The 20,994-nt window shown below is 56.0% G+C and overlaps 6 protein-coding genes across 6 annotated transcripts; 4 read left to right on the top strand and 2 right to left on the bottom strand.

The window, feature by feature from the left end:
- Nucleotides 1-777: 777 nt before the first annotated feature.
- On the top strand, nt 778-2,161 carry HRG_08754 (uncharacterized protein; the record flags this gene model as incomplete). The annotated part of the gene is made up of 2 exons (XM_044867225.1): nt 778-1,432; nt 1,497-2,161. The coding sequence occupies 2 exons, from the start codon at nt 778-780 to the stop codon at nt 2,159-2,161; spliced, it is 1,320 nt and encodes a 439-aa protein (XP_044718112.1).
- Nucleotides 2,162-2,474: 313 nt separating this feature from the next.
- On the bottom strand, nt 2,475-4,133 carry HRG_08753 (major facilitator superfamily domain-containing protein; the record flags this gene model as incomplete). The annotated part of the gene is made up of 1 exon (XM_044867224.1): nt 2,475-4,133. One exon carries the CDS (start codon nt 4,131-4,133, stop codon nt 2,475-2,477), a length of 1,659 nt encoding a protein of 552 aa, XP_044718111.1.
- A 644-nt stretch (nt 4,134-4,777) lies between these two features.
- On the top strand, nt 4,778-6,645 carry HRG_08752 (cytochrome p450 domain-containing protein; the record flags this gene model as incomplete). Its single annotated transcript, XM_044867223.1, has 5 exons — nt 4,778-4,993; nt 5,061-5,289; nt 5,357-5,425; nt 5,497-6,093; nt 6,179-6,645. 5 exons carry the CDS (start codon nt 4,778-4,780, stop codon nt 6,643-6,645), a joined length of 1,578 nt encoding a protein of 525 aa, XP_044718110.1.
- Nucleotides 6,646-7,567: 922 nt separating this feature from the next.
- On the top strand, nt 7,568-8,569 carry HRG_08751 (methyltransferase domain-containing protein; the record flags this gene model as incomplete). The annotated part of the gene is made up of 3 exons (XM_044867222.1): nt 7,568-7,750; nt 7,815-7,991; nt 8,057-8,569. 3 exons carry the CDS (start codon nt 7,568-7,570, stop codon nt 8,567-8,569), a joined length of 873 nt encoding a protein of 290 aa, XP_044718109.1.
- An 803-nt stretch (nt 8,570-9,372) lies between these two features.
- HRG_08750 (cytochrome p450 domain-containing protein) lies at nt 9,373-11,145 on the top strand (the record flags this gene model as incomplete). Its single annotated transcript, XM_044867221.1, has 6 exons — nt 9,373-9,612; nt 9,673-9,880; nt 9,948-10,016; nt 10,071-10,664; nt 10,742-10,951; nt 11,003-11,145. 6 exons carry the CDS (start codon nt 9,373-9,375, stop codon nt 11,143-11,145), a joined length of 1,464 nt encoding a protein of 487 aa, XP_044718108.1.
- A 754-nt stretch (nt 11,146-11,899) lies between these two features.
- On the bottom strand, nt 11,900-20,900 carry HRG_08749 (polyketide synthase dehydratase domain-containing protein; the record flags this gene model as incomplete). The annotated part of the gene is made up of 4 exons (XM_044867220.1): nt 11,900-16,518; nt 16,581-16,801; nt 16,852-20,355; nt 20,422-20,900. 4 exons carry the CDS (start codon nt 20,898-20,900, stop codon nt 11,900-11,902), a joined length of 8,823 nt encoding a protein of 2,940 aa, XP_044718107.1.
- Between the last annotated feature and the right edge of the window lie 94 nt (nt 20,901-20,994).

Genomic DNA, 20,994 nt, shown 5'->3' with positions numbered 1-20,994 from the left:
CGAGGGCATACAGCTGTCGGCCCGACTGCACACGTATAATAGGGCCCCTTGGGCCTTGTTCCAGGGAGGACTCTTCTCTTCCGCCTCAGCTGAAGATGATCAATCAATCGGCTACGTACTATCGAGCCAGGCATAGGCATACGCCATCGAATTCCGACCTTGTCCTCTCGTATAATCTCTTCTGCTCGGCCCGGACGGCCCTGCTGCAGGCCGTGCTGCTACGGTAGCTCTCGAAGAGGGCTTCTGGTACCGACAGGAGCTGGACATAACGTCGCTGGGCTGTAGCTGCCACTGCGGCTTGTGCAAGAAGAGAGGAAAACCGGGCTGTGCAAATTGCTAGCCAAGATATCTATATGCAAATCTTACTATATTAAGCATGCGTTGTGGGGCTTGTATTCGGTGAGTTTTCTCTAATCCGTAGGGATTGGTCTCCATGGGATAGGTGTACATATATAGAACAGGGCTACTCTAGCCAGCATGGAGCAATAGTTTCGATATGGAGTCATGGACTGTAACCCCGGGGGCGGGTCTGACACCACGCAGGCTATCCCCTTCTACGTTACATGAGGCTTCACCATGTGCAGGCTATTCCTTCCTGGTTCCTACGTACGGTACATAAGGCTTCACCCTGTGCAGGCATTCAGTCATACGGTCATACTCATACCTATTCCTCTACACATATCTTTAAACTACAAACAACAGTGAACAGTCACTGCAGCCGAAGTCTAGTTCTTGTTCACTTTTCCTCTCCCCTGTCTACCAGCGTGTCCCTGCACCATGAGCGACGCCGGCTACATCTCCTCCAATGATGCACGGGACACACCGTCGGACACGGCTACCGAACGCCGGTGTGACGCAGAGTTGGGAGCCGATGTCGCCAAGATTAGACAGGACAAAGGCCGAACTTTACGGAAGTCTTGCGACCGATGCCACCAGCAGAAACTCCGTTGCATTGGCGGCGGCCGGACCACGCTGACCCGGTGCTTACGCTGCCAGCGCGCCGGAGCCGAGTGCGTGTACAGCGCGAGATGCAACAAACAGAGCCACAGGAACAAGAATGACGCATGCGACTACGTCCGTGTGAAGCCTTTGTCTGCAAAATCCGACACGTCGAGGTTGGCCGATATCGAGACCGGGTTTGACCCCCATCTGATGAACTGCGACGATCTCTTCACACGCCTTCCCTCCTGGGACACTGCCTCGCTTGCTGGCTACACCATGCCGCTGCCTCCGAGCTCCGGCTTCTTAGATGTATCGCTGAGTGCCGGTGAACCGTTCTCCATCTCAAGCAGCTCGGCTACTCCCGAGCTTGATTGCGGACTCCAGGACAGTGCTTCTGACCTACCCGGACGTCTCGCGAATGTGTGCCAGGCTTTGGAAGCGGCTTACACGAAGGTGCTAGGGGACCAGGCCACTCAGGCCACTCAGGATTGTAAAGCCACCATCCCCAACTCCAAGGATGTTTTCGCCATGGCTAATTTAAAGCCCTCTTGCAGGTCCCATAACCGAAGCCTACGGCGTCTTCGACCGTTTTCTGGCAGTGCTAATGGTACATGAAATGGCGGCCATCATGACGCCTCGGATACCTCAGACGCCCTCGGACGAGTACATGCGGACCAAATTGGCATCGATGGCGGTGCACGGCTACGTCCTGTGCATGAAGCTCATGAGGTCCTTCTCTGAACAGGTGCTTCTCAGCCTCCTGGCAACGCCTCTCCCGGCATCGCGTCTTTCTCTCTCGGGCCCAAGGTCTTCAGACGCGCCACGCCTGGGAGCTCGAGCGCACTTGTTTTCTGGCACGGGTCACGTTCCAAACAATCCCAAGCTGGGGGACATGTATGTTTCCATGACCGACCCTTTCCAGCACGTCCTCAACTCCAAGCTCAACATACTCGAGACGGGCAGCAAGTTGCTCAGCAATATGGAGCACTTGCTTGGTATTCCTCCCGACCTTGGAGGCGGCAGTTTGTCGTCAGCAAGTCGATCTTCAGAGCAGGTGGTGCTCGATTCGCATGTGACCCCGTCGTTGCCGGCACGCCTCGTCGCATCCATATGGGAGGATGATGCAAGCATAAACAATACGTCTGTTGTAGCATACTTCCGGCGCTGCCGTGCCGCTATCTTGGGCCTCGCAGATGTCGCAAGTCCAGCACATCAATAGGTAAGGGGCTGAACCACCAGGGGAATAACTACCATTTGCTCGGTAGTTTTGATGAGAGGGGATATGGATGAGAGCGCCTGCGTTGCGTATGCTCTAGAACTACCAAGGAAATAACTTAGATTCTATCCTGATCGATCCCAATGCATTTCCGCTACAACGGAGCATAATTCCTGATACTAGACCATCGGGCAGGGCGATTCAGTCGCTCTGTTACTGAGAGAAATCTTCACGCATTGGACTTCCAACCCAGGATACTGGTCTTTAAAACCCAAGGACATATCGTCGCGATACAACATGACTACATTGACGTAGATCACGCCTCAAGGGGGCCTTGTCTTAGCTTAGCCTCGTCGCGTGAGTCCGATGCGGTGACTGTTTCATGCAGCTTGATCTTGGCCAAGGCTTCAGCTGCTTGGCGGGAGTACTTGCATCTCTCACGGATGCGCGCACCGTATCTGTGGAACAGCAGCGGAAAGGGCACACAGGCCAACGACAGGAAAGCTGGCACAGACGAAGCCCAGTGGATTCCCAGATCCTCATACATTTTCGTCGTGAACATGGGGAAAGCTGCGCCAAACAGGCTCCGGACAATGCCGCTACCTGCGATGACGCTGGCTGCGTAGATGGTGTACGAGTCGACCAGATATTGCGTGAGGCTGAAGAAGACGAGGAGCATGCCGGCCCCGAAGGGGACGCTGGCTATGATACTCACGATGTAGTGGTCATCGGGTCCATTTGTCCATGCGAACCAGAAAAGGCTGATGGGCATCATCACGCTGCCAACGATGCCGGGCGGGAGGCGAGCTTCAGGGGCTGCTCCCAGCTCGTTTCGCGCTATGGCTTCTCGTTCAATCTTCTTGAAACGGTAAACATCATCCGGTATTATGAGCCCAATGGCGACGACAATGCCAACAGCGAGTCCGAGAAACGCCAGGCCGCCTTCGCCCGCGCTCCATCCGCGATTCTTTTGGTAGACGATAGGGAACGCACCGAACATCATATAGAGAGTGCCGTATACGAGTGCCATGTAGATGGACATGATGGTGACGATTGGCTCGCGGCAGAGGAGGGCCCAGGGGCGTGAGAGGGCGATGCGGATCGACCGTGCCAGTGTCGGACGTGAGCCACTCATCTGCAGCCGAGTTCGAAAGATGTTGCCCGTCGCCTTCTCGAGCGCCTTGGCTCGTCGTTCGAGAATGACGGGAGCATATGTCTCGGGAATGAGAAGCGTGCCCAGTACCCAGAGCACACCGGATACGATGGCCATGACTCTCATGACCCAGCGCCAGCCCGCATAGTCGCCAGCGAATCCGCCGACGATGGGGCCAAGGACGGGCCCCATGAACGGGCCGGCGGCAAAAACAGCGACGGGAACCCCTCTCTCAGCAGCAGAGAACAGGTCCGCAACGGCGCCGCCTGCGTTCGTCATGGGCGAGGACCCGAAGATGCTGCCGAGAAAACGACAGACGAGGAGGGTGGGCATGTCGTTGGCTTCGGCCGCGCCAATATTGAAGGCGGTTAGGAGGGCGAGGGTGCCGATCATGAGGTTTCTGCGGCCGTATACCTCGGACATGGGGCCCCAAATCAGCGGTCCGATGATGTAGCCGACGAGGAACAGCGCAAGGCCCAGGTTCACGATAGCCTCACTGACGCCAAACTCGGCCGCGAGCCCGGCCTCGGCTCCGGTGTATGTCGACGAGCAGAAAGACACCACAAAGGTGGTTCCGGCTGCGGCGATGCATATTGTCCATCTCCGCAAGGCTCTCCAGGCCTGAGGATTTTGAGGATCGTTGGGTACGAACTCGCAGATGAATGGGTCGACAACAGACCCCCCGCCCGCATAGGAATGATCCAGCACCTCGGGGGTCAAAAGCGCGTCGTTGAAGACTGTCCGAAGAAAAGATGGCCGAGCCATGTAGGACCAGCAGAAGTCTGGTTGGCTGAGTCTGTCGGCCTTCTGTTGGGGGATCATGTGTGGTGTCGAGAGGACGGTCTCGGCCGCCGCTGGAAGAGCGTCGCCCTTTGCCGTCCGTCTGCTTCCCGTCTTTTTCGGGTTCTTTGTACGGAGCAATCCGGTAGTTGCCAGCCCACCCGTAACGTAGCATCTTTGTCCAAGTGTTGTGTTAGTGAAGGGGGAGTCGTCGCCTTTGCCTTGACTCGAGCGAGAACACATACCCACCGCGATTTGCGCAAGGCCGGGCCAGTTCCCGGCCTGGAACGCCGCCGGCAGCAAAGTGGGATCCGCTGCAATGTAACTGGCCTCTTGGGCACCGCCGAGGAGAAGCCTATAGGAGCCTGGTCGCCTGCGCTCCGTTCCGACCGCCCGGCAATGTTCGGCGTTTCACGAATCGCCGAAAGCATGCTCGAGCTTGTCGCCTTCTCGCTATGCGGCGCCAAAAGCGCACCTCTCACCTGTGTCCAGTTTCATGACCGCGTTCGGCGATCCGACAGACGATGGATGTTGGGACAGAGTCTCCAGACCGGCGGCTAAACGACAGCGTGACAAGTCCGTGAGGTCATGTATATCAAAATAGGCACTCGCCTTTTCTAGATAGACATTAGTTGGAGCGCAGTTGAGTTGTTGCGGGAACCAGGTTCCGTCGATGAAAAGGAGTCATGCTCATCGACGGCTTTTCCACAACCCTATGGGCTCTCGTGCCCGCGGCGTTGATCAGCTTCTTGGTCCACGCCTGTCTGCCACGGTTGATATTGCAATGGAGGCTGAGGCACATCCCCATCGCAAATAAGAAGCCCGGCGAGTGGTCCGACCAGAAAGCCATAGACCGGGCTCAGACCAACGCCAAGGAAATCATCAAGGAAGCTTTCGTCAAGGTGCGCCGTGATCTATTCACTTGTCCCTGTCAATGTTATCAAAGTTGTTGACCCGAGCATTGCGCAGTACCGGGAAAGGCCATTCCAGCTCATCAGCCAAGTTGGGCGCCGCGTGATCCTGCCTCCCCATTTAATTGATTCTGTGAAGTCGGACAATCGTCTCAGCTCTTCTGAAAGTCTGAGAAATGCGTTTTCCATCAACCTCCCCGGTTTCGGCGGTCTACTAGAGCCGACGGAGCCTGGCAACCCCAACATGTTCTCTCTCATGGTCCGTCAAGCCATGACCCATAACCTGAGTGAGTACATGCAACTGATGCTGCCGCTTGAATGGGGAGGGGGTTACTGACTCATTACGCCCGTCAGGCAGGTTCACGGAGGTTCTGGTAGAAGAGAGCCGCACCGCCCTCGCCAAAGAATGGGGCATGGACGAGGGTCAGTCTTGAAGATTTCCCCCTCAAGAGCTGGCGACTTACGATGACGATACTGACGACGACGACGGATAGAATGGCACGAAGTTGACGCGCTCAAGACGGCGCGCAAGATCGTCGCGACGCTCTCGGCCAAGGTCTTCCTTGGCGACGAGGCTGCCCACAACGACGAATGGCTAAACATTACGATTGACTATACCGTCAATCTCTGCCTGGCTCAGAGACAACTGCGCCACTTCCGCGGATGGTCTCGTCTCCTTGTGCACTGGTTCCTGCCCAGGTGCATCAAGCTGCGCCAGCAGTACAACCGCGCGGCGACTGTCATAGCCCCCATCCTCAAGAAGCGCAGGGAGCAGATTGACCTGGCTGAGAAAGGTCTGGGGAAGATGCCCAACGACGCAGTCGGCTGGATGCACGAAGTCTCCAAGGGGAGGAAATACGACCCCGTCGGTGTGCAGCTTGGTCTATCCATAGTGGCGCTGCATACCAGTTCTGACCTCTTGGGGCATGTCCTGGGGAATCTGTGCAAACACCCCGAGTATATCGACCGCTTGCGAGAGGAAGCTCTCGAAGTCCTCGGCGAGCACGGCTGGCACAAGACTTCGCTCTACAAGCTGAAGCTCATGGACAGCGTGCTGAACGAGAGTCAACGCGTGGTGCCCGCAAGCATGAGTTGGTTCTTCCGTTTTCTATTCGTTCCTTGAAGCTTGAACAGCCCATATGGAAAGCGACGACACTGATAATTCGAGAATCACAGCCATGATGGGCCGTAAAATTACGGAAGACATGACACTGGCCGACGGCACATTCCTCCCTCGAGGGGCCATGGTGGCCGCCATGGCTCACCGCCAGTGGGATCCCAAGATCTACCCGAATCCGCTTGAATGGCAAGGCGACCGCCACGTGAAGATGCGCGAGGAAGAGCCCAGCCGCGGATCGGCCAAGGGGAACGCGGCGCAGTTTGTCTCTACGAGCGCCGAGCACCTGGGGTTCGGCCACGGCTCCCATGCCTGCCCCGGCCGATTCTTTGCCTCGAACGAGCTGAAGCTGGTCCTGGTGGAGATCATCTCTGCCTACGATTTTGGGTGCGCCAACGAAGGGGGAGTTCCGCCGCCACTTTCACTCGCTACCGAGTGGCTGGCCAACCCTGAGCTGAAGCTGCGTGTGCGGAGGAGGAAGATTCCGATTCTTGAGTCGGTAGAAGAAGACCTGGTACGTAGGTAGACTCCATCTCGGATGTTGCGCAGCGCTGGCAAGAAGCAACAGCACCCCTGCAGTTCCATAGCTTAGGGTTGGGGGGAAAGGGGGGGGTTGGTGGCTGTTAGGTTAGCAGGGATGGACATCTGAGGAACGGACATCGAATTCGATAGATTCCTTCAATGCCAAGTCTTACGCATGTCGAATCGAATGTGGCGCTTCTCATTCGACATGCGAACATTCGGTCGAACGAGTCTCGCGGGTCGCTACTCCGTAAACTCCGCCAGGGTTCCGGTTTTCGCCTGACTCCCTCCATTGACGCGTCCATGATAAGTCCTTTGGCGCGCTCTTTACGCGATTAGACCGTAACTCCGTGTTGACAACGGGACATCGTGTCGACGCTAATGTGCGTTATTGGTGAGTACATGTTGATCCCTGATTCTTCCACGTCAAAGCAGGTAACTTATGTATGTTGTAATTTCCGTCATCGTCCTTGGCGGAAACCCAGAAATGCCAAGAATTAGCGTTTGATTCGATAGATTCGCAAAAAATCCCCGAGGGCTAGGGTTCGGTCTGGCAAACACGGACCGAGTCTCGACTAATAGTCCGAGGACTGTTAGTTAGCGTCGCTGCAGTCTCGACAACTAGTCCGAAAACTTGCTCGGCCTATTGGGAGTGCCGATGGTAGCTTTTCGGCGTTGAGAGTCGCCGAACGGACCGAGAGTCTCGGCCAGCCATGCCCGAAGTCCAGGGTCACTGTTGTTATGGACCCCGGCGTTGACGGTTCAGAACTTCACACCTTCCCGCATCTTGCCTATATCCTGCGGTATTTGTTGAGTTAAGATGGGGAGCACGCCAAGCATTGGGTGAAAGGCCTTTCGTTATAGTGATTATCTGTCCTCCATGATCCATCCACCGTCTACCGGAGTGCAGGACCATCACCACAAACATGACGGCTGTAACCCCCTCAAGTTCGCCCGCAACTGCACATCGTCTGCCCTCCGACCGGGATACGGCATCCCCCTTCTGGACCGAAGGACTTCCACCCTCTCTCGAGGAGCATACAAAGAGGCTCTTTGTTGAGTACTCCAAGATCCCGGAAGAAAAGCTGGAGCAGCACCTCGACGAAGCTGTGGGCACACACACACACACTCTCTCTCTCTGACATGACCAATTGTCGCCCACAACACTGACAGCCGCGGCAGCGTAGGAAAGCGTGGAATTACTGTCCCTACCCATGCATTGGCCTTTGGTTGTTTCTAAAGTTGCAGCTGAGAAACAACAAGGAGTTTGACGAAGCCGTTCGGCGCACGCAGCAGGGCCACAAGCTGCTCGACTTTGGCTGCGCGATCGGCCAGGACCTGCGGAGCCTGGTTTGTCCCTACGCAGCTGCTCTGCTTCGACAACCCAGTGGCTGTTGCTGACCGGTGATGATTAGGCCCACGCAGGGGCTCCGCTGACCATGCTGTACGGCGCGGACCTCGTGGACAAGTTTTTCGACGCCGGATTCGTCTTGTTCAAGGACGCCGATTCGGGAATCACCTTTCGCCAAGCGAATGCGCTCGACCAGAACGCGCTGCAAGAGTGGCACGGGCAATTCCCAATCGTCACCTGCAACTACGTGCAGCACTGCTTCAGCATAGAGGACCAGGAGACATTCGCCGCCCTGATTCTCAAGCTGCTGTCCGGCGGGCCGAACGACTTGTTGTTTGGACGAACGGGCGGGACCAAGCTCGAGGCGCGTCGCGAGGTAATACACGGCGACCAGAGGTTTTACCGGCATTCACAGACGAGTTTCAAACAGTTCTGGGAGCGCATGGTGGCAAAGTTTGGGAGGAAAGCAAGCGTGGAGACGTGGATTGACGATGCCCCGGCGTTCGAGCTGAAAGGAGAGGCCAAGGACAAGTTCGAGCCAGTGAGGAATCTTATGTATGCGATCCGGTTTACTTAGCTCATGGGCTTCGTAGCATGAGTTGTGCTTGCAGTGCGTAGGAACATATTCTGAAGACAACCTGCCTTGTTCGTCTCTGTGTCTCTGCAGAGTACGGCCCCCAGACTCATTCCTGACACTACTCCAGCGCGCGAAGGGACCTTGGTGTTGGCCAGGGACGACTCACGAACGTAACTCTGGCCTCGGCCTTGCACGCATCGAAGTATGTTCAGCTACACAATCCGCCATTAATATGCTAAAAGAGTCGGTCTTCCATTTCCACATGGCGGACGAGGTGCCTTACATAGCGTTTGATCACGTTAGAGTAAGCATAGCCAAGGCCACTTACTTGCTACAGGCTTGCAACTTGTTGGAACATAATCCGCCTCACGTACAGATCCCACAGGCTTGTTGACACTTTGGGAACCAACCGCCCTGGGGCCCTCTCTCTTGAGCACACGCAGCTATGAGAGCAGAAGGCCAACCACCCTTAGTATAGAGAACAAGAATATACAGTCCTCTGAGTCTTCCCCTTTCCTTGCTTCCGTTGTGTGTAACATCTATTATCTAGCTGGAACCCCGCATGCGGTCGCTCGGTGTTTCGGCATTACTTTCGGTGGTCTGATCTCACAGAAACACCGAATCCTCACCACCAAGGCCCAAGCCGGATATGCTTGATCACACATGTGAGTCTACGCAACTCCATTTACGTGTTCCATGTACGATATAATCCGATCACGGCCAATGCGCTTTTCAGCAATCCATCCAGCAAGTTTCTCGCATCCTAATCGGATTTCGGACCGCAAATTCAGCAACTGAACATCATGTTTGCCGGCATGCTTATCGGCGAATCGGCTGACAGGCTTGGATTCCTCTTTGCGGCAGCTGTATCTGCTACGCTTGTATCTTACCTTGCCAATGCCATTCTTCCCGCCCTCAGACTCAAATGGAAGCTTGCAAAGTTCCCCATCATCAACAAAGAGAAAGGCGAGTGGCTCAGCACGAATGCTGTGAAACGATGTGCCAGCAATATGAATGCAATCCTTCAGGAAGGATATGAAAAGGTATATCTTGGGTTCGTCGCGCAATCGAGTAAGTGGTAACAAAGACGCTGGCTATACCAGTACGACGGCCCCTTTCGGATCATTGGCGCCTTCGGGAGCAGATTGGTCCTCCCCCCTGCCACGGCTGATGCGGTCAAGAATGATCCTCGCTTCACCGCCAAGGAGGTGGTCGAGAAAACCATGGGCTCCTCATTGCCCGGCTTCGAAGGCTTGCGTGCACCAGACGTTCTCATTATGATGATCCGCAACAATTTGAGCACGAATTTAGGTACTTTTGCTCTCATCCTCCTTCAACCCACAGGCTTCCAAGGCCCTCGTGCTGATCCTCCCTGCAGGTAAATTCACCCAGGACTTGGCAGATGAAACTCAGGCAGCATTTGATGAGATCTGGGGAACAAGCACCGGTATACAATGCCCTCACCCATTTGCTAAGATCGCAGTTTAAACGTGTTTGGTAGAATGGCGCGAGATCGAGTTGATGTCCAGTCTCCGCGACATCATGTCGCAGATTTCGACGCGCATTTTCCTCGGCGCCGAACTCGCGAAGGACAGGTCATGGCAAAAGAACACCAAGGAGTATACCAACGAGCTCTTCTTGGCCGTGAGAGAGATCCGCGCCTGGCCGGAATGGGCGCGCGCATATGTGCACTGGTTCTTGCCAAAATGCCGCCTGATCCGCAAACAGGTCAAGCGAGCCGAGGAACTCATCCAGCCGATCATCGAGAAGCGCGTCAAGGAGGCCCGCGAAGCCGAAAAGGGGCTCCGGGAGATGCCGCAAGACGCCATCACATGGGCGTACCAGACCGCCAAGGGCAAGGACTATCACGCGGCCCATGTTCAGCTGGCCTTCAGCATGGCCTCGGTGCATACGACGTCGGATCTGTTCTCAAACGTTCTCCTCCAGCTGTGCCGCCATCCCGAGTGGAAGGAACGGCTGCTCCGGGAAGCGCAACGAGCACTCGAGGGCGGCTGGGAGAAGACGTCGCTCTACAAGATGAAGCTGGCCGACAGTCTCATAAGGGAGACGCAGCGCATCAAGCCCTTGGGCGTCCGTAAGTCGATTCCTCATCTTCCGCCTCACTCCCCTCGAAGATGGGCCTTGCAGAGCCGAAGCTGACACTTCCGATAGTTCTCACGCACCGCTATGCGACAGAGGATGTAACCGCCCCCGACGGCACGCTTATCCCCAAGGGTGCTCTCGTTGCCAGCAACATGTCACGCATGTGGGATCCCAAGTACTTCCCCAACCCCGAAGAGTGGCAACCCGATCGATTCCTCAGGCTACGTGACCAGCCCGGAAAGGAGCACTCGGCTCAGCTGGTGACGACCACGACGGAAGGTATGGGATTCGGTCTTGGAACGCACGCATGTCCCGGGCGGTTCTTCGCAGCAAGTAACATGAAGGTCATGCTGTTTCACCTGCTACAAAACTACGAGTTCGAGAGGGCGGACACGGGGGTGGACGCGTTTCCTTGGTTCATCGAATATGTCACGAACCCGAAGGCGAAGCTGCGGGTACGGAGGCGAGTCTAGTTCGCCAAATGCGCAGCTGCTAGTGGAAACCCGTCATGCTGAATGGGACTTGCAGGCGAATGTGATGGCAAAGTGTTTTGTTTTGAGTCTAGTTGAAGCGACAACCGTGCAAGACGTGGAAATGCCCTCAACATCCGCGGCGACTCCTGGATAATCTCTTCACGCTTACGATGCACATACCCCCGGCTAAAGGAATAAGCCGAGTCGCCAAGACTCTCCATTGAATCTGGAGTCCGATGTGAACCGGAGTCTACATTGATAGGCATCTATTCTATGATAGTAAAGGAAGCCGTTCTTAAACAATGTTGTCCGCACACACAGACTGGGAAAGAGTGAATTGTCTATTGATGATTCCTTCTAGCTCTAGAAAGGAGTGAAAGGCTAGGTGTTATATGGACATAGATGACAAAGGTCGACATGATCACAGAACTTCTGGAGATGACCAGTCCCTCCCAACAGAATAAGAGACAGGTCCGAAAATGGCAACGTCTACGAGAAGTGAGATTGTAGGCTCGCCCTACTCGCCTCCAAGGCTCTAATAAATGGTGGCTGAGGAGCCCAAGTTGCTCTTATTGAGCACAATAGTGATGCAACGGAGCCCAGATTACGCTCGAAGCCTGTTGTAACCTAGAATGCCTCACGTCGCCGGCTCCGCAGTAAAGCGACTGTAGGCAGTTTTCAACGGCCAGAGACGCAGTTCTAAGTCGGGATATTTTATTTACTTTGTCACTGTGTTTTGGCCGACATCCAGACTTCAAGCCCGCGCCTTCGCGCCCTGGTCCAGTCTTCCATCCTCAACTCTTAGCGCTGGGTTTCTCGAAAAGATGCTCAAGATCGAAAGGTAGGCGTTCATGACCACGTCCGCATCTTCCGACTGATACCGCTCCGACTGTAACTTGATCGTGATCAAGGGATCCTTGGTTGGGTCATTGCTCATCTCCAATGTGATATCATAAGGCGACCCGGCGCGGGGCGTGCGCGAATCCACAATCTTGGCCTCCCCAATGTTTCCGCTCTCCGCCTGGCCCTGCTTGTAGTCGAAAACTGCCTGGAAAAGCGGTGCCTTGTCGGCAGTCGGGTTGGCCAGGCCGAGCCGGTCGAGGATAGCACCGTAAGGCACCGCGCTGTGGAGGAGCGCCAGGCGCAACTGTTCCTTGGCGGCCAGGAGAACCTCGTTGAAGATCTTGTCCGAGGCGTAGTCGAGACGCACGGGCAAGAGGCTGGAGAAGTAGCCCATGGTGGCCTGGTCGACGAGCGTGGGCCGGTTGGTGTCGGCGACGCCGATGACGATGTTGGTGCTCGAGGTGAGACGCGCCAGCAGCACGTGGAAGGCGGCCAGATAGTAGTGCATTGGCGTCACCTTGTGCTTGCGACTGCGATCCTTGATGCGGATGGCGACCATACGGTTGAGCCGTGCCGTGACTCCGTGCTCAGTCCACCATGTCGGAACGACGTTCGCCTTGGCACCGGGGACGACAAGTACGGGAAGTCTTGCCGGGAAGCTCCTGAACAGGTCGCTCCAGTAGTCGAGGTCCTTGTCGAACTCGCCAGCCTCGAGGTGCTTGCGCTGACGAATGGCAAAGTCGGCATAGCTCGGCGCAGGCTGGAGCTGAGCGCCGCTATACAGCTGGCCGGCCTCGACGAAGAGATGTTCAGTTGTCCAGCCATCACCGACAAGGCGATGGTAAGCGATGACCAAAAGGTGATCAGTAGGCGACCAGTGGAAGTTCACGATCTTGAGGGTGTCTCCCTTGGCCAAATCATACTGGTAGCCCTCCAGATCCTTGAACCCCTGATCCGCGGCGGCCTTGTCTGCAACATGGACGGCTTCAAACTTGGCATGCGGCGTTTTCATGACGAACTGGATAGGGTTTCCCGAGTCGTCCCGGTCCGGGATGAACGACGTGCGGAACGCGTCGTTGCGCAGCAATGCCTGATTGAAAGCCCAGGCGAGGCGGTTGAGATTGAGAGGACCCTGCATATACATGCCGATCGTGCTGTTGAAGGTCTTTGGATCCAGCGGAAGCTGTTGCTGCTTCCAAGCGTACTCTTGCGCGATGGAGAGTGGTGCCTTGCGCTCGGAGAACTCCTCCTCCAGTGAAGACGCTGGCGTTGGAACGTCGTCGTAATCAACGGACGAAGTGGCGTCGGCGGTTGATTCGGCGGGCAAGGCAGACGCAGGCTGCGCTTCGCCGGAAGGATGTGCTGCTCCGGAGTGCGCCAAGGGAATGGCTTCAGGGGTCAACCGGGAGACGGCCTCGTCAGCCAGGTCATTGACAGAGGCGCCGCCAAGGATCTTCAGAAGGGGAATGTCGATGCTGAGATTCTTGGAGAACCATGAGCCGATCGTGACCGCACTGAGGGAATCCACTCCCAGGTCGATCAGAGGAGTTATCAGATTGAGCTCATCGGCGGAAGCGAGTTGCAGAGCTCCGCAAATTCTGCTGGAAAGGCCGTCGATGATGATTTCGCGGACCTCCTGAATGCCATCTGCCTGTAAAAGCCGGTCCTTGATGGATCCAGCAGCGCCGGCGGCGTCATCCCCACGGGCCTTGCGATCAGACAGCTTGAAGTAAGCAAACCGTGGATCATCAAAGTAGGGGATGCGGTCACGGTTGACGGGGTCCATGTACGGCATGCCGGTGATGACCTCGACGTCCTTGATGGCCCTGTTTCGACCGGCAACGACTGCTTCAGCAAAGAGCGCATGGAGTTCCCACTCGTTGACCTCGTCAAAGATGAACTTGACGACATCGTACTCGTGCTCGCGACCAGCTCTGGCAATGAAGCCAACACCAAACACGGCACCGATGTCTATGGTCGACCCGGCCATGCCATGAGCACGTCTTTGCTGGGCGATGGCATGCGTGTACGCGTTTGCGGCGCTGTACGCTGCCTGTCCAGGGTTTCCGGACACCATGACGAAGGATGAGAACATGACGAAGAAGTCGAGCGGGTTGGCAGGGTCCGAGAGACGTTCGTTCAGCAGGCGAGCGCCCGTGACCTTGGGCGCGAGCACCATTTCCAGCATCGAGAGGTCCATGTTCTTGAACATGACGTCCTGGAGAACAAGTGGTCCAAAGGCAACACCGCCGATGGATGGCATGGAGGCCCTGACTTGAGCGAGGCCTGCGTCGACCGAGGCCTCGTTGGAAACATCCATTGCAAGCACCATGACGTTCCCTCCTATCTGGGACATCTCGTCGATCCACCGCTGGTCAATCTTGGGAGAGCGGCTGGTTAGAACGACGTGGCGTGCGCCGTGCTCAACCATGAAGCGGGCAATAGAGCGACCCAGATCACCAGCAAGACCGACCAACAAGTATGTCTTGGTGTCGACAAACGTCTGATCTGTCTCGATGGAACGAACGCGGCTGGGAATGATCTGGTCTGACCTCCAGTCGATGATAGTATTGATCCCGACAGCCCCCTTCGAAGACGCCATCTTCTGGCCCTGGAGGACAGGTGCATCGTGGGCCGTGGTAGTGAGCTTGTCGGTTGCACCGATGGCGTCGGCGAGAAGAGCAGATGCCTTTCGAGACGTTTCCGGAGCGAATGGTGCGGCCACGTTCTGGAACAAATTGTCGACACGGCGGATAGAGCAGCTGCCTGGGAGACATCTAGCGAGCCGGTTGCTCAGGCTTGCTGGATTTCGATCCCCAGTCAGATCGTAGAAGACTGAAGGATTTCGCGGCAACTTCTGGCAAAGGCCCCGCTGTGTCTCTTTCTCATGCAGTTGAACCCAGTGGATACCCCTCGCCTTTGGAGATGGCTTGTTCGACGCAAAGGTGAGGGTAACGCTGGAAGCCGCTGCTCGGCGGATCAACGCCTCGGCATAGAAACTGGGAGGGTCAAAGACCAGCAGGGATGAGCCTGGAGCGAGGTCGGACACCAGAGTCTGAGCGAAAAGGTCCGCCGAGATGGCTGGGAGCAAAGACGCCTCCTCCCTGTTGCTTACGGTGACGAGCCGGCTGGAAGGGACTCGGACTGAGGAAGCATTGACCCCTGAGAGAGCTACCACGGTGTCTTCGGACCCAGCAATCCTGCCCTGAAGCAGATTGAAATAGCCCAGCTGACCAATTCTGAGAGCCTTTGCGAGAGAGAACTGCACGCGGACCTTGACAAGAGACTCATCGACGGCCGAGGGAATGAAGCGTTCTTCGAGCACCTTGAAAAAGAGCTCGTCTCCATCATACTCAACGCTCAACGTCTCTCGTCTAGGGTCCGCGTCGATCAGGATTGGGCGGCGGACAGCATTCAGCCTGTTGTTCTTGGGAACATCGGGCCTTAGACGTGGCACAATGACCTTGTCGCCCGACAAGAACAGTTCTGGCTCTTGCGTCCACAGAATGCCGCCATCCTGCCAGTTTGCGCCGTCTTCCAGGCGCAAAGCGGTCTCGATCAGGAACTCGGGCTTTACATTCTCGGCCTTGTCGACATTCACCACCTGGATATTTACGTCCGGGTACTCCATGCGGAGAGTGCGAAGAAATCCAATTGTCATGGCTTGCTGAGGGTTCTCGACCCAGGCGTCCTCGGTCACCCATAAAATGTTGCTTGCGGCGTTGAGGAGGGTTTGCAAGGCATCGAGCTGCTCATCGTCCAGTTCAGCGAAGGTATGCTTATCCATTTCGGAAAGCACAATGAATGTGGATCCCGGTTGATAGTCGAAGTCGATGATTTCCTTGATGCAAGAGATGCTATCCAACTTGCGCGCTGGTAGGACGCCGGACAGCTTGTCAACGAGCTCGGCCGTCTTGGGCGAAGAGCCCCCAATGACGACGAGTGGCGCATATGGCTCTTTGACGGGGGCAGTCAATGGCGAATCAAGTCTTGACACAAGATTGTCGACAGCATGAGTATGGAATACGCCGTTTGGGAAAATCCTGCTGTTGGGGTCGAGAGTACGGCCGTCAATACCGGAGAATCCGGTCTTCTTTAGCAGCACATCCCACTGATCGTAAGATATAAAGGGCTCGAGTGTACGGCCCTCATCATGGCCAGCCCACCAATCAGCGAACAAGCCAAAGATGAATCCGATGCGAGTGTGCTCGCGGTGTACAACTTCGATGACGATCAAGCGACCGCCGGGCTTCAGCAGAGTTCGGACATTCTTCAAAGTCTCCTCGAGCCGTGGGGTAGCGTGGAGCACGTTCGAGGCAATGATCAGGTCGTACGAGTGAGGCTTGAACTCCTGCTCGGTGGGATCGCGGCGAACGTCGAGCGGACGGAAATCCATCTTTTCTACGTGTCTCTCAAATTCGCTGGCAGCCTGCTCGAAAAAGGCGCTCGAGATGTCGGTGAAGGTGTAACTGTTGAAGGACAGCTTATCGTCGTTCAAGAAGTATCTGCTGGCACCTCCAGTTCCGGCGCCTTTGATTTATGATTAGTTGCTGTGCTCTCTGCGGTCATTTGGCAGAGTCCTGTCGGCTTACCGATTTCGAGCACGTCCAGGTTTTGATAACGATGGTTGATCTGCTCGAGCATTGTTTGGTAATAGTTGTACGAATGCCCGTAGCTCACGGTGCCGCCATAGAACTCGGTGAGCAGTCCATCATGGTCCATGAGGTCAAAAGCGTTCTTGTTCTCGCGAAGCGTCTCCACGGCACCTTCGCCGACTCTCTGGATAAGACGTACGAACGGATGAGATGCATTCCTAGATCAACACTTAGCTCAAGCGGCGTCGTTCCAGGCCGGGAGACGTACTGTCGGATCATTTCTTCAATGCCAGCCCTCGTGTCCTTGTCCCACTCTGCTTCGTACCATACGTTGCGGCCAGCCTTGGCCTCGGCGAGCGTGTGCTCGCACCACTGAATCTGTTTGGTGAAGGTGAAGGATGCGTTCTGGCGGTCTTCATCGGTGACGCCGTCCAAAAAGGATTTGATGTACCAGTATGTGATTCGCTCAATGACCTTGACATCCTCCATGTCCTGCTCAGTGGCGTGGTATCTGCGGTCGTCGAGCAAGGCCTCGGGGTAGAGCTGGCCCCAGTCCCATTTAGAGAACATTTCATGGTCATCGGTAGCCGAGGGCGGAGAGAATGGCTTGAAGCTGAGGCCCTCTATGTGGAGCATGGTGGCGTCGGTCTCGGCATCGAAGACTTCAATGTCGCCTTCAACGGAGTTTCTCGCACTTGCCGCGCAGGTTGAAATGAAGTTGACTTGGCTAGAAAGAGCGTGGAGCTTGTCAGAGACCCAGGGGTTCAGAGCGATGCGGCTGATTCCAGTAGGCACCAGAAGAGACCGCAGACGTCTATCACCGGGCGCGGTATAAGCTCCAATGAAACTCTGGAAGGCCACATCCAGAGTAGCAGGATGCAGGACCATGTTGCGGTGGTTGTCCTCGAGGCGATGGTAGTTGATGGTGCCGCATGCCTTGCTGTCTCCCCGTCTGAGGCTGCTCACTCCTCGGAACTGCTTTCGGTAGCCGTACCCAATCTCGTCGAGCATGTTGTAGAACCTGTCAATGCTAACCTTGTTCAGGTGAGGTGGCTCTAATTGAGGAGCTGGCAGAGTCTCGAGCGATCCTGGTCCATAGGTGACTGCAACCAGACCCGCGGCTGATATGCTGAGACCAGTCTCTCTGGCGAGACAAGAATTGATGGTAAACCCGTATACGGCGTAGTCATCCGTGGTCTGCGATGCGTCGATAGAAAGAGTGAGGTTTACCTCAACCAGACTGTTTTCGTCTTCAAAGGTCACAGCCTTGTCGATACTGAGGTTCAAAACTTCCAAGAGCTGAACTTCCCGGTCACCAGCGAGCTTCATAGCAGCCTCCATAGCCATGACTACGTAGCCTGCACCGGGGAATACAGTCTGCCCCTGAAGGGAGTGGCCGTCCAGCCACTCGATATCCCGCTGCCGGATGAAGTTCTGCCATTGCACTGACGAAGGACTGCTGTGGGCGAGTTGCTTGCCAAGCAAGGGATGAGGCCTCTCGGCGGCGAGCCAGGACCGTAGAGTACGAGACTCTTTTCTGTACGTGCGGGAATGGTCCCAAGAATAAGATGGAAGCTCTTTGGACAAGTCTCTGGCATCCAAAGACAGAGTGCTGTACAAGCTGTCGACGTCAATAGCAGCAGAGCCAAATCTCGACCACAGATAGCCGAGGCACGAAGAGAAGGCTTCGGTGTCGTCCTTGTCTCTCTCCATACAGCCCACATATGGAATGGGGGCGCCAGCACAGTTTTCGATGGTCTGGATGCTTGGGTTCTTCAGGGCAGGGTGAGCTCCAACCTCGACACCAATATCAAGGGGCGTGTGCTTCACCAATGCCTGTTCGACGGCAAACGAGAAGAGAACAGGGGAAAGAAGATTATCCGCCCAGTACTCGGCCTTGAGATCCTCGGGCTTCATCACCTTGCCTTCGGAGACTGACGAGATCCAGATGGACGTCGGTGCGGCGTCCATGGCGAAAACATCGCACCCGCAAGCCTTCAGGGCGGTAACATAAGGCTCGGCGCAAGGACGCATATGGTGAGAGTGGTAAGCCTTGTTGACCTTGAGTATCCTGTTGAATTTCCCCTCGTCGTTCAGGGTCACCTGGGCCTCAAGGATGGCATCCTTGTCTCCGGAAAGGGTTACACTCTCTGGTGCGTTACTCGCCGCAACAGTGATTCTGCCCTCAAAGGCCTCAAGACCGCACAACTCACTCGCATCGTCGAAAGACGTGCCCGCGGCTAACATGGCGCCCTCGGCACCGTTCGGGGTGCCGGCATGCTTCGAAGTAAGTCCGCGAAGGTATGCGATCCGGATTGCTTGGGATGCTGAGATGTAGCCCGCAGCAAAGGCGCACGCTATCTCTCCGGAGCTGTGACCAACAACTACCTTGAATCTGACTCCGGAAGCTTGGATGAGCTTCGTAAGGACGATCTGGACTGCGCAGCAGAGAGGTTGGGAGTATGTAGCATCGTGGACATTTGAGGCGTCGCCTTCGAGGAAGAGCTGGTCGATTAGCTTCCATGTCGGTCGGTAGTCTGCTGGCAAAAGCTGCAAAGACTGATCGAGCTCCGAGACGACGGCGCGGGCGTATGGTATTTGCATGATGAGAGCCTTCCCCATGGCGGGCCACTGTGCCCCCTGGCCGGTAAACACCCCGAGTACTTGGGGTGTCATCTTGACGTCCGAGCTGGTTGCGATGGTCTGATTTCCCTGCATCAAGGGGGCATCACGCTCGATAGCCTCGCAGACACCTTGCACGGTCTTGGCCTGAATGGTATGGCGGACTTGGAGATTCGACCGCTTTTTCAGCAGTGTCCAAGCAAGGTCTCGCAGCTGTATGTCGGGATGGTTCTTGAGACACTGTCCAAGGCTTTCCATGGAGGCTCTGAGAGAGGCTTCGGAGTTGGCAGAGAGCGTGATTGGCGCGAGGCAAGGTGTCGATAGCTCGCCTGGTGTTTTCCCCTGATACGTGGAGCAGGGAGAGTATGACTCCAAGATTACGTGGGCATTTGTTCCACCGAATCCAAACGAGTTGACGCTCACGCGCCGCGGTTGGTTGCATTTGAGCGCCGGCCATTGCTGCTGCTTGGTGACGATGCGGAGATCTGAACAGAAAGGGGCTACCCTTGGACTCAGCTCGTCAAGCAGCATGTTTGGCACCAGGAGACCGTGCTGAATGATGTGAGAGGCTTTGATCACGCCAGCGATGCCGGCGGTACCCTCGGTGTGGCCGATGACAGTCTTGATACTCCCAACGTACAGGGGCTCTTCGTCTTCGGCACGCGGTCTCTGCCCGAAGAAAGCGGAGGAGATTGCCTTGGCTTCTTGCGGATCCCCTGCCGGCGTTCCGGTCCCGTGGGCTTCGAAGTATTGGCAGCGGTCCTCGCGCCTGTTTATGTCGAGACCTGCTCGCTCATACACCTGGCGAATGAGAGCTTCCTGGGCTGAGGCGTTGGGCATTGTGATGCCTGCCGTCTTGCCGTCCTGGTTGACACCGCTTTCGCGAATGATACACTCAATAACGTCGCCATCTGCAATGGCCTGAGTGAGCGTCTTCATCACAATAGCGGCGACGCCTTCGCCCCTGGCGTATCCATCGGCCCCAGCATCCCACATTCGAGAACGGCCAGTCGGTGAGAACATGTTCAGCTTGCTGGCAGAAATGAAAGGAACTGGACCCAGCATCAGGTTCGAGCCGGCGGCAACGGCGACCTTGCTCAAGCCTGTCCTCAGTTGCTCGACGGCATGGTGAACAGCAACGAGGGAGGAGCTGCATGCGGTATCGATGGTCATGCTCGGGCCATGCCAGTCAAAGACGTAGGAGACTCTGTTGGACAGGATGGATGCCGCCGTCCCGGTCGCGGCATAGGTGTTGAGAGCATCAAGATCGTAGTTCTGGCTATCGAGGAAGTCACGTTGCATCAGTCCAACGTAGACGGCAGTGGGAGACCCCCGAAGGTCCTCGAGCTTCAGACCAGCGGCTGTAATGCTGTCGTATACAGTTTCCAGCAGAAGACGCTGTTGAGGATCCACTGTTTCAGCTTCCGTGGGCGGGATGTTGAAGAAGCCAGCGTCGAAAGCGTATGGGTCTTCGTCAAGGAAGTAGCCGTATCGCGCATTGGTTCGACCGTGAAAGGACGCATCGGGATGGTAGAAGGCGTCCACATTAAACCGGTCTTTCGGGATTCTCTTGACCAAGTCTCTGGGGTTTCTCAGGAGATCCCAGAGCTTAGAAGGACTCGACGCACCGCCGGGAAAGCGGCAGCCGCCGCCGATGATGGCAATGGGCTCATTGGACCTGGCCCGGGTAGACATGATGGATGCCGGAGGTCGAGGTGTTGAACAGATGATAGCGACCGTGGTGATAGATGTGAAATGATGAATTTGCAGAGCCGGGGATGCCAAGTTT

Source organism: Hirsutella rhossiliensis (genome assembly GCF_020360975.1).
Source record: "Hirsutella rhossiliensis strain HR02 chromosome Unknown scaffold00010, whole genome shotgun sequence".
Classification (NCBI taxonomy): Eukaryota; Fungi; Ascomycota; class Sordariomycetes; order Hypocreales; family Ophiocordycipitaceae; genus Hirsutella; species Hirsutella rhossiliensis.
Note: the sequence above shows the minus strand (reverse complement) of the source record. Positions and strands in the feature narration are given on the sequence as shown.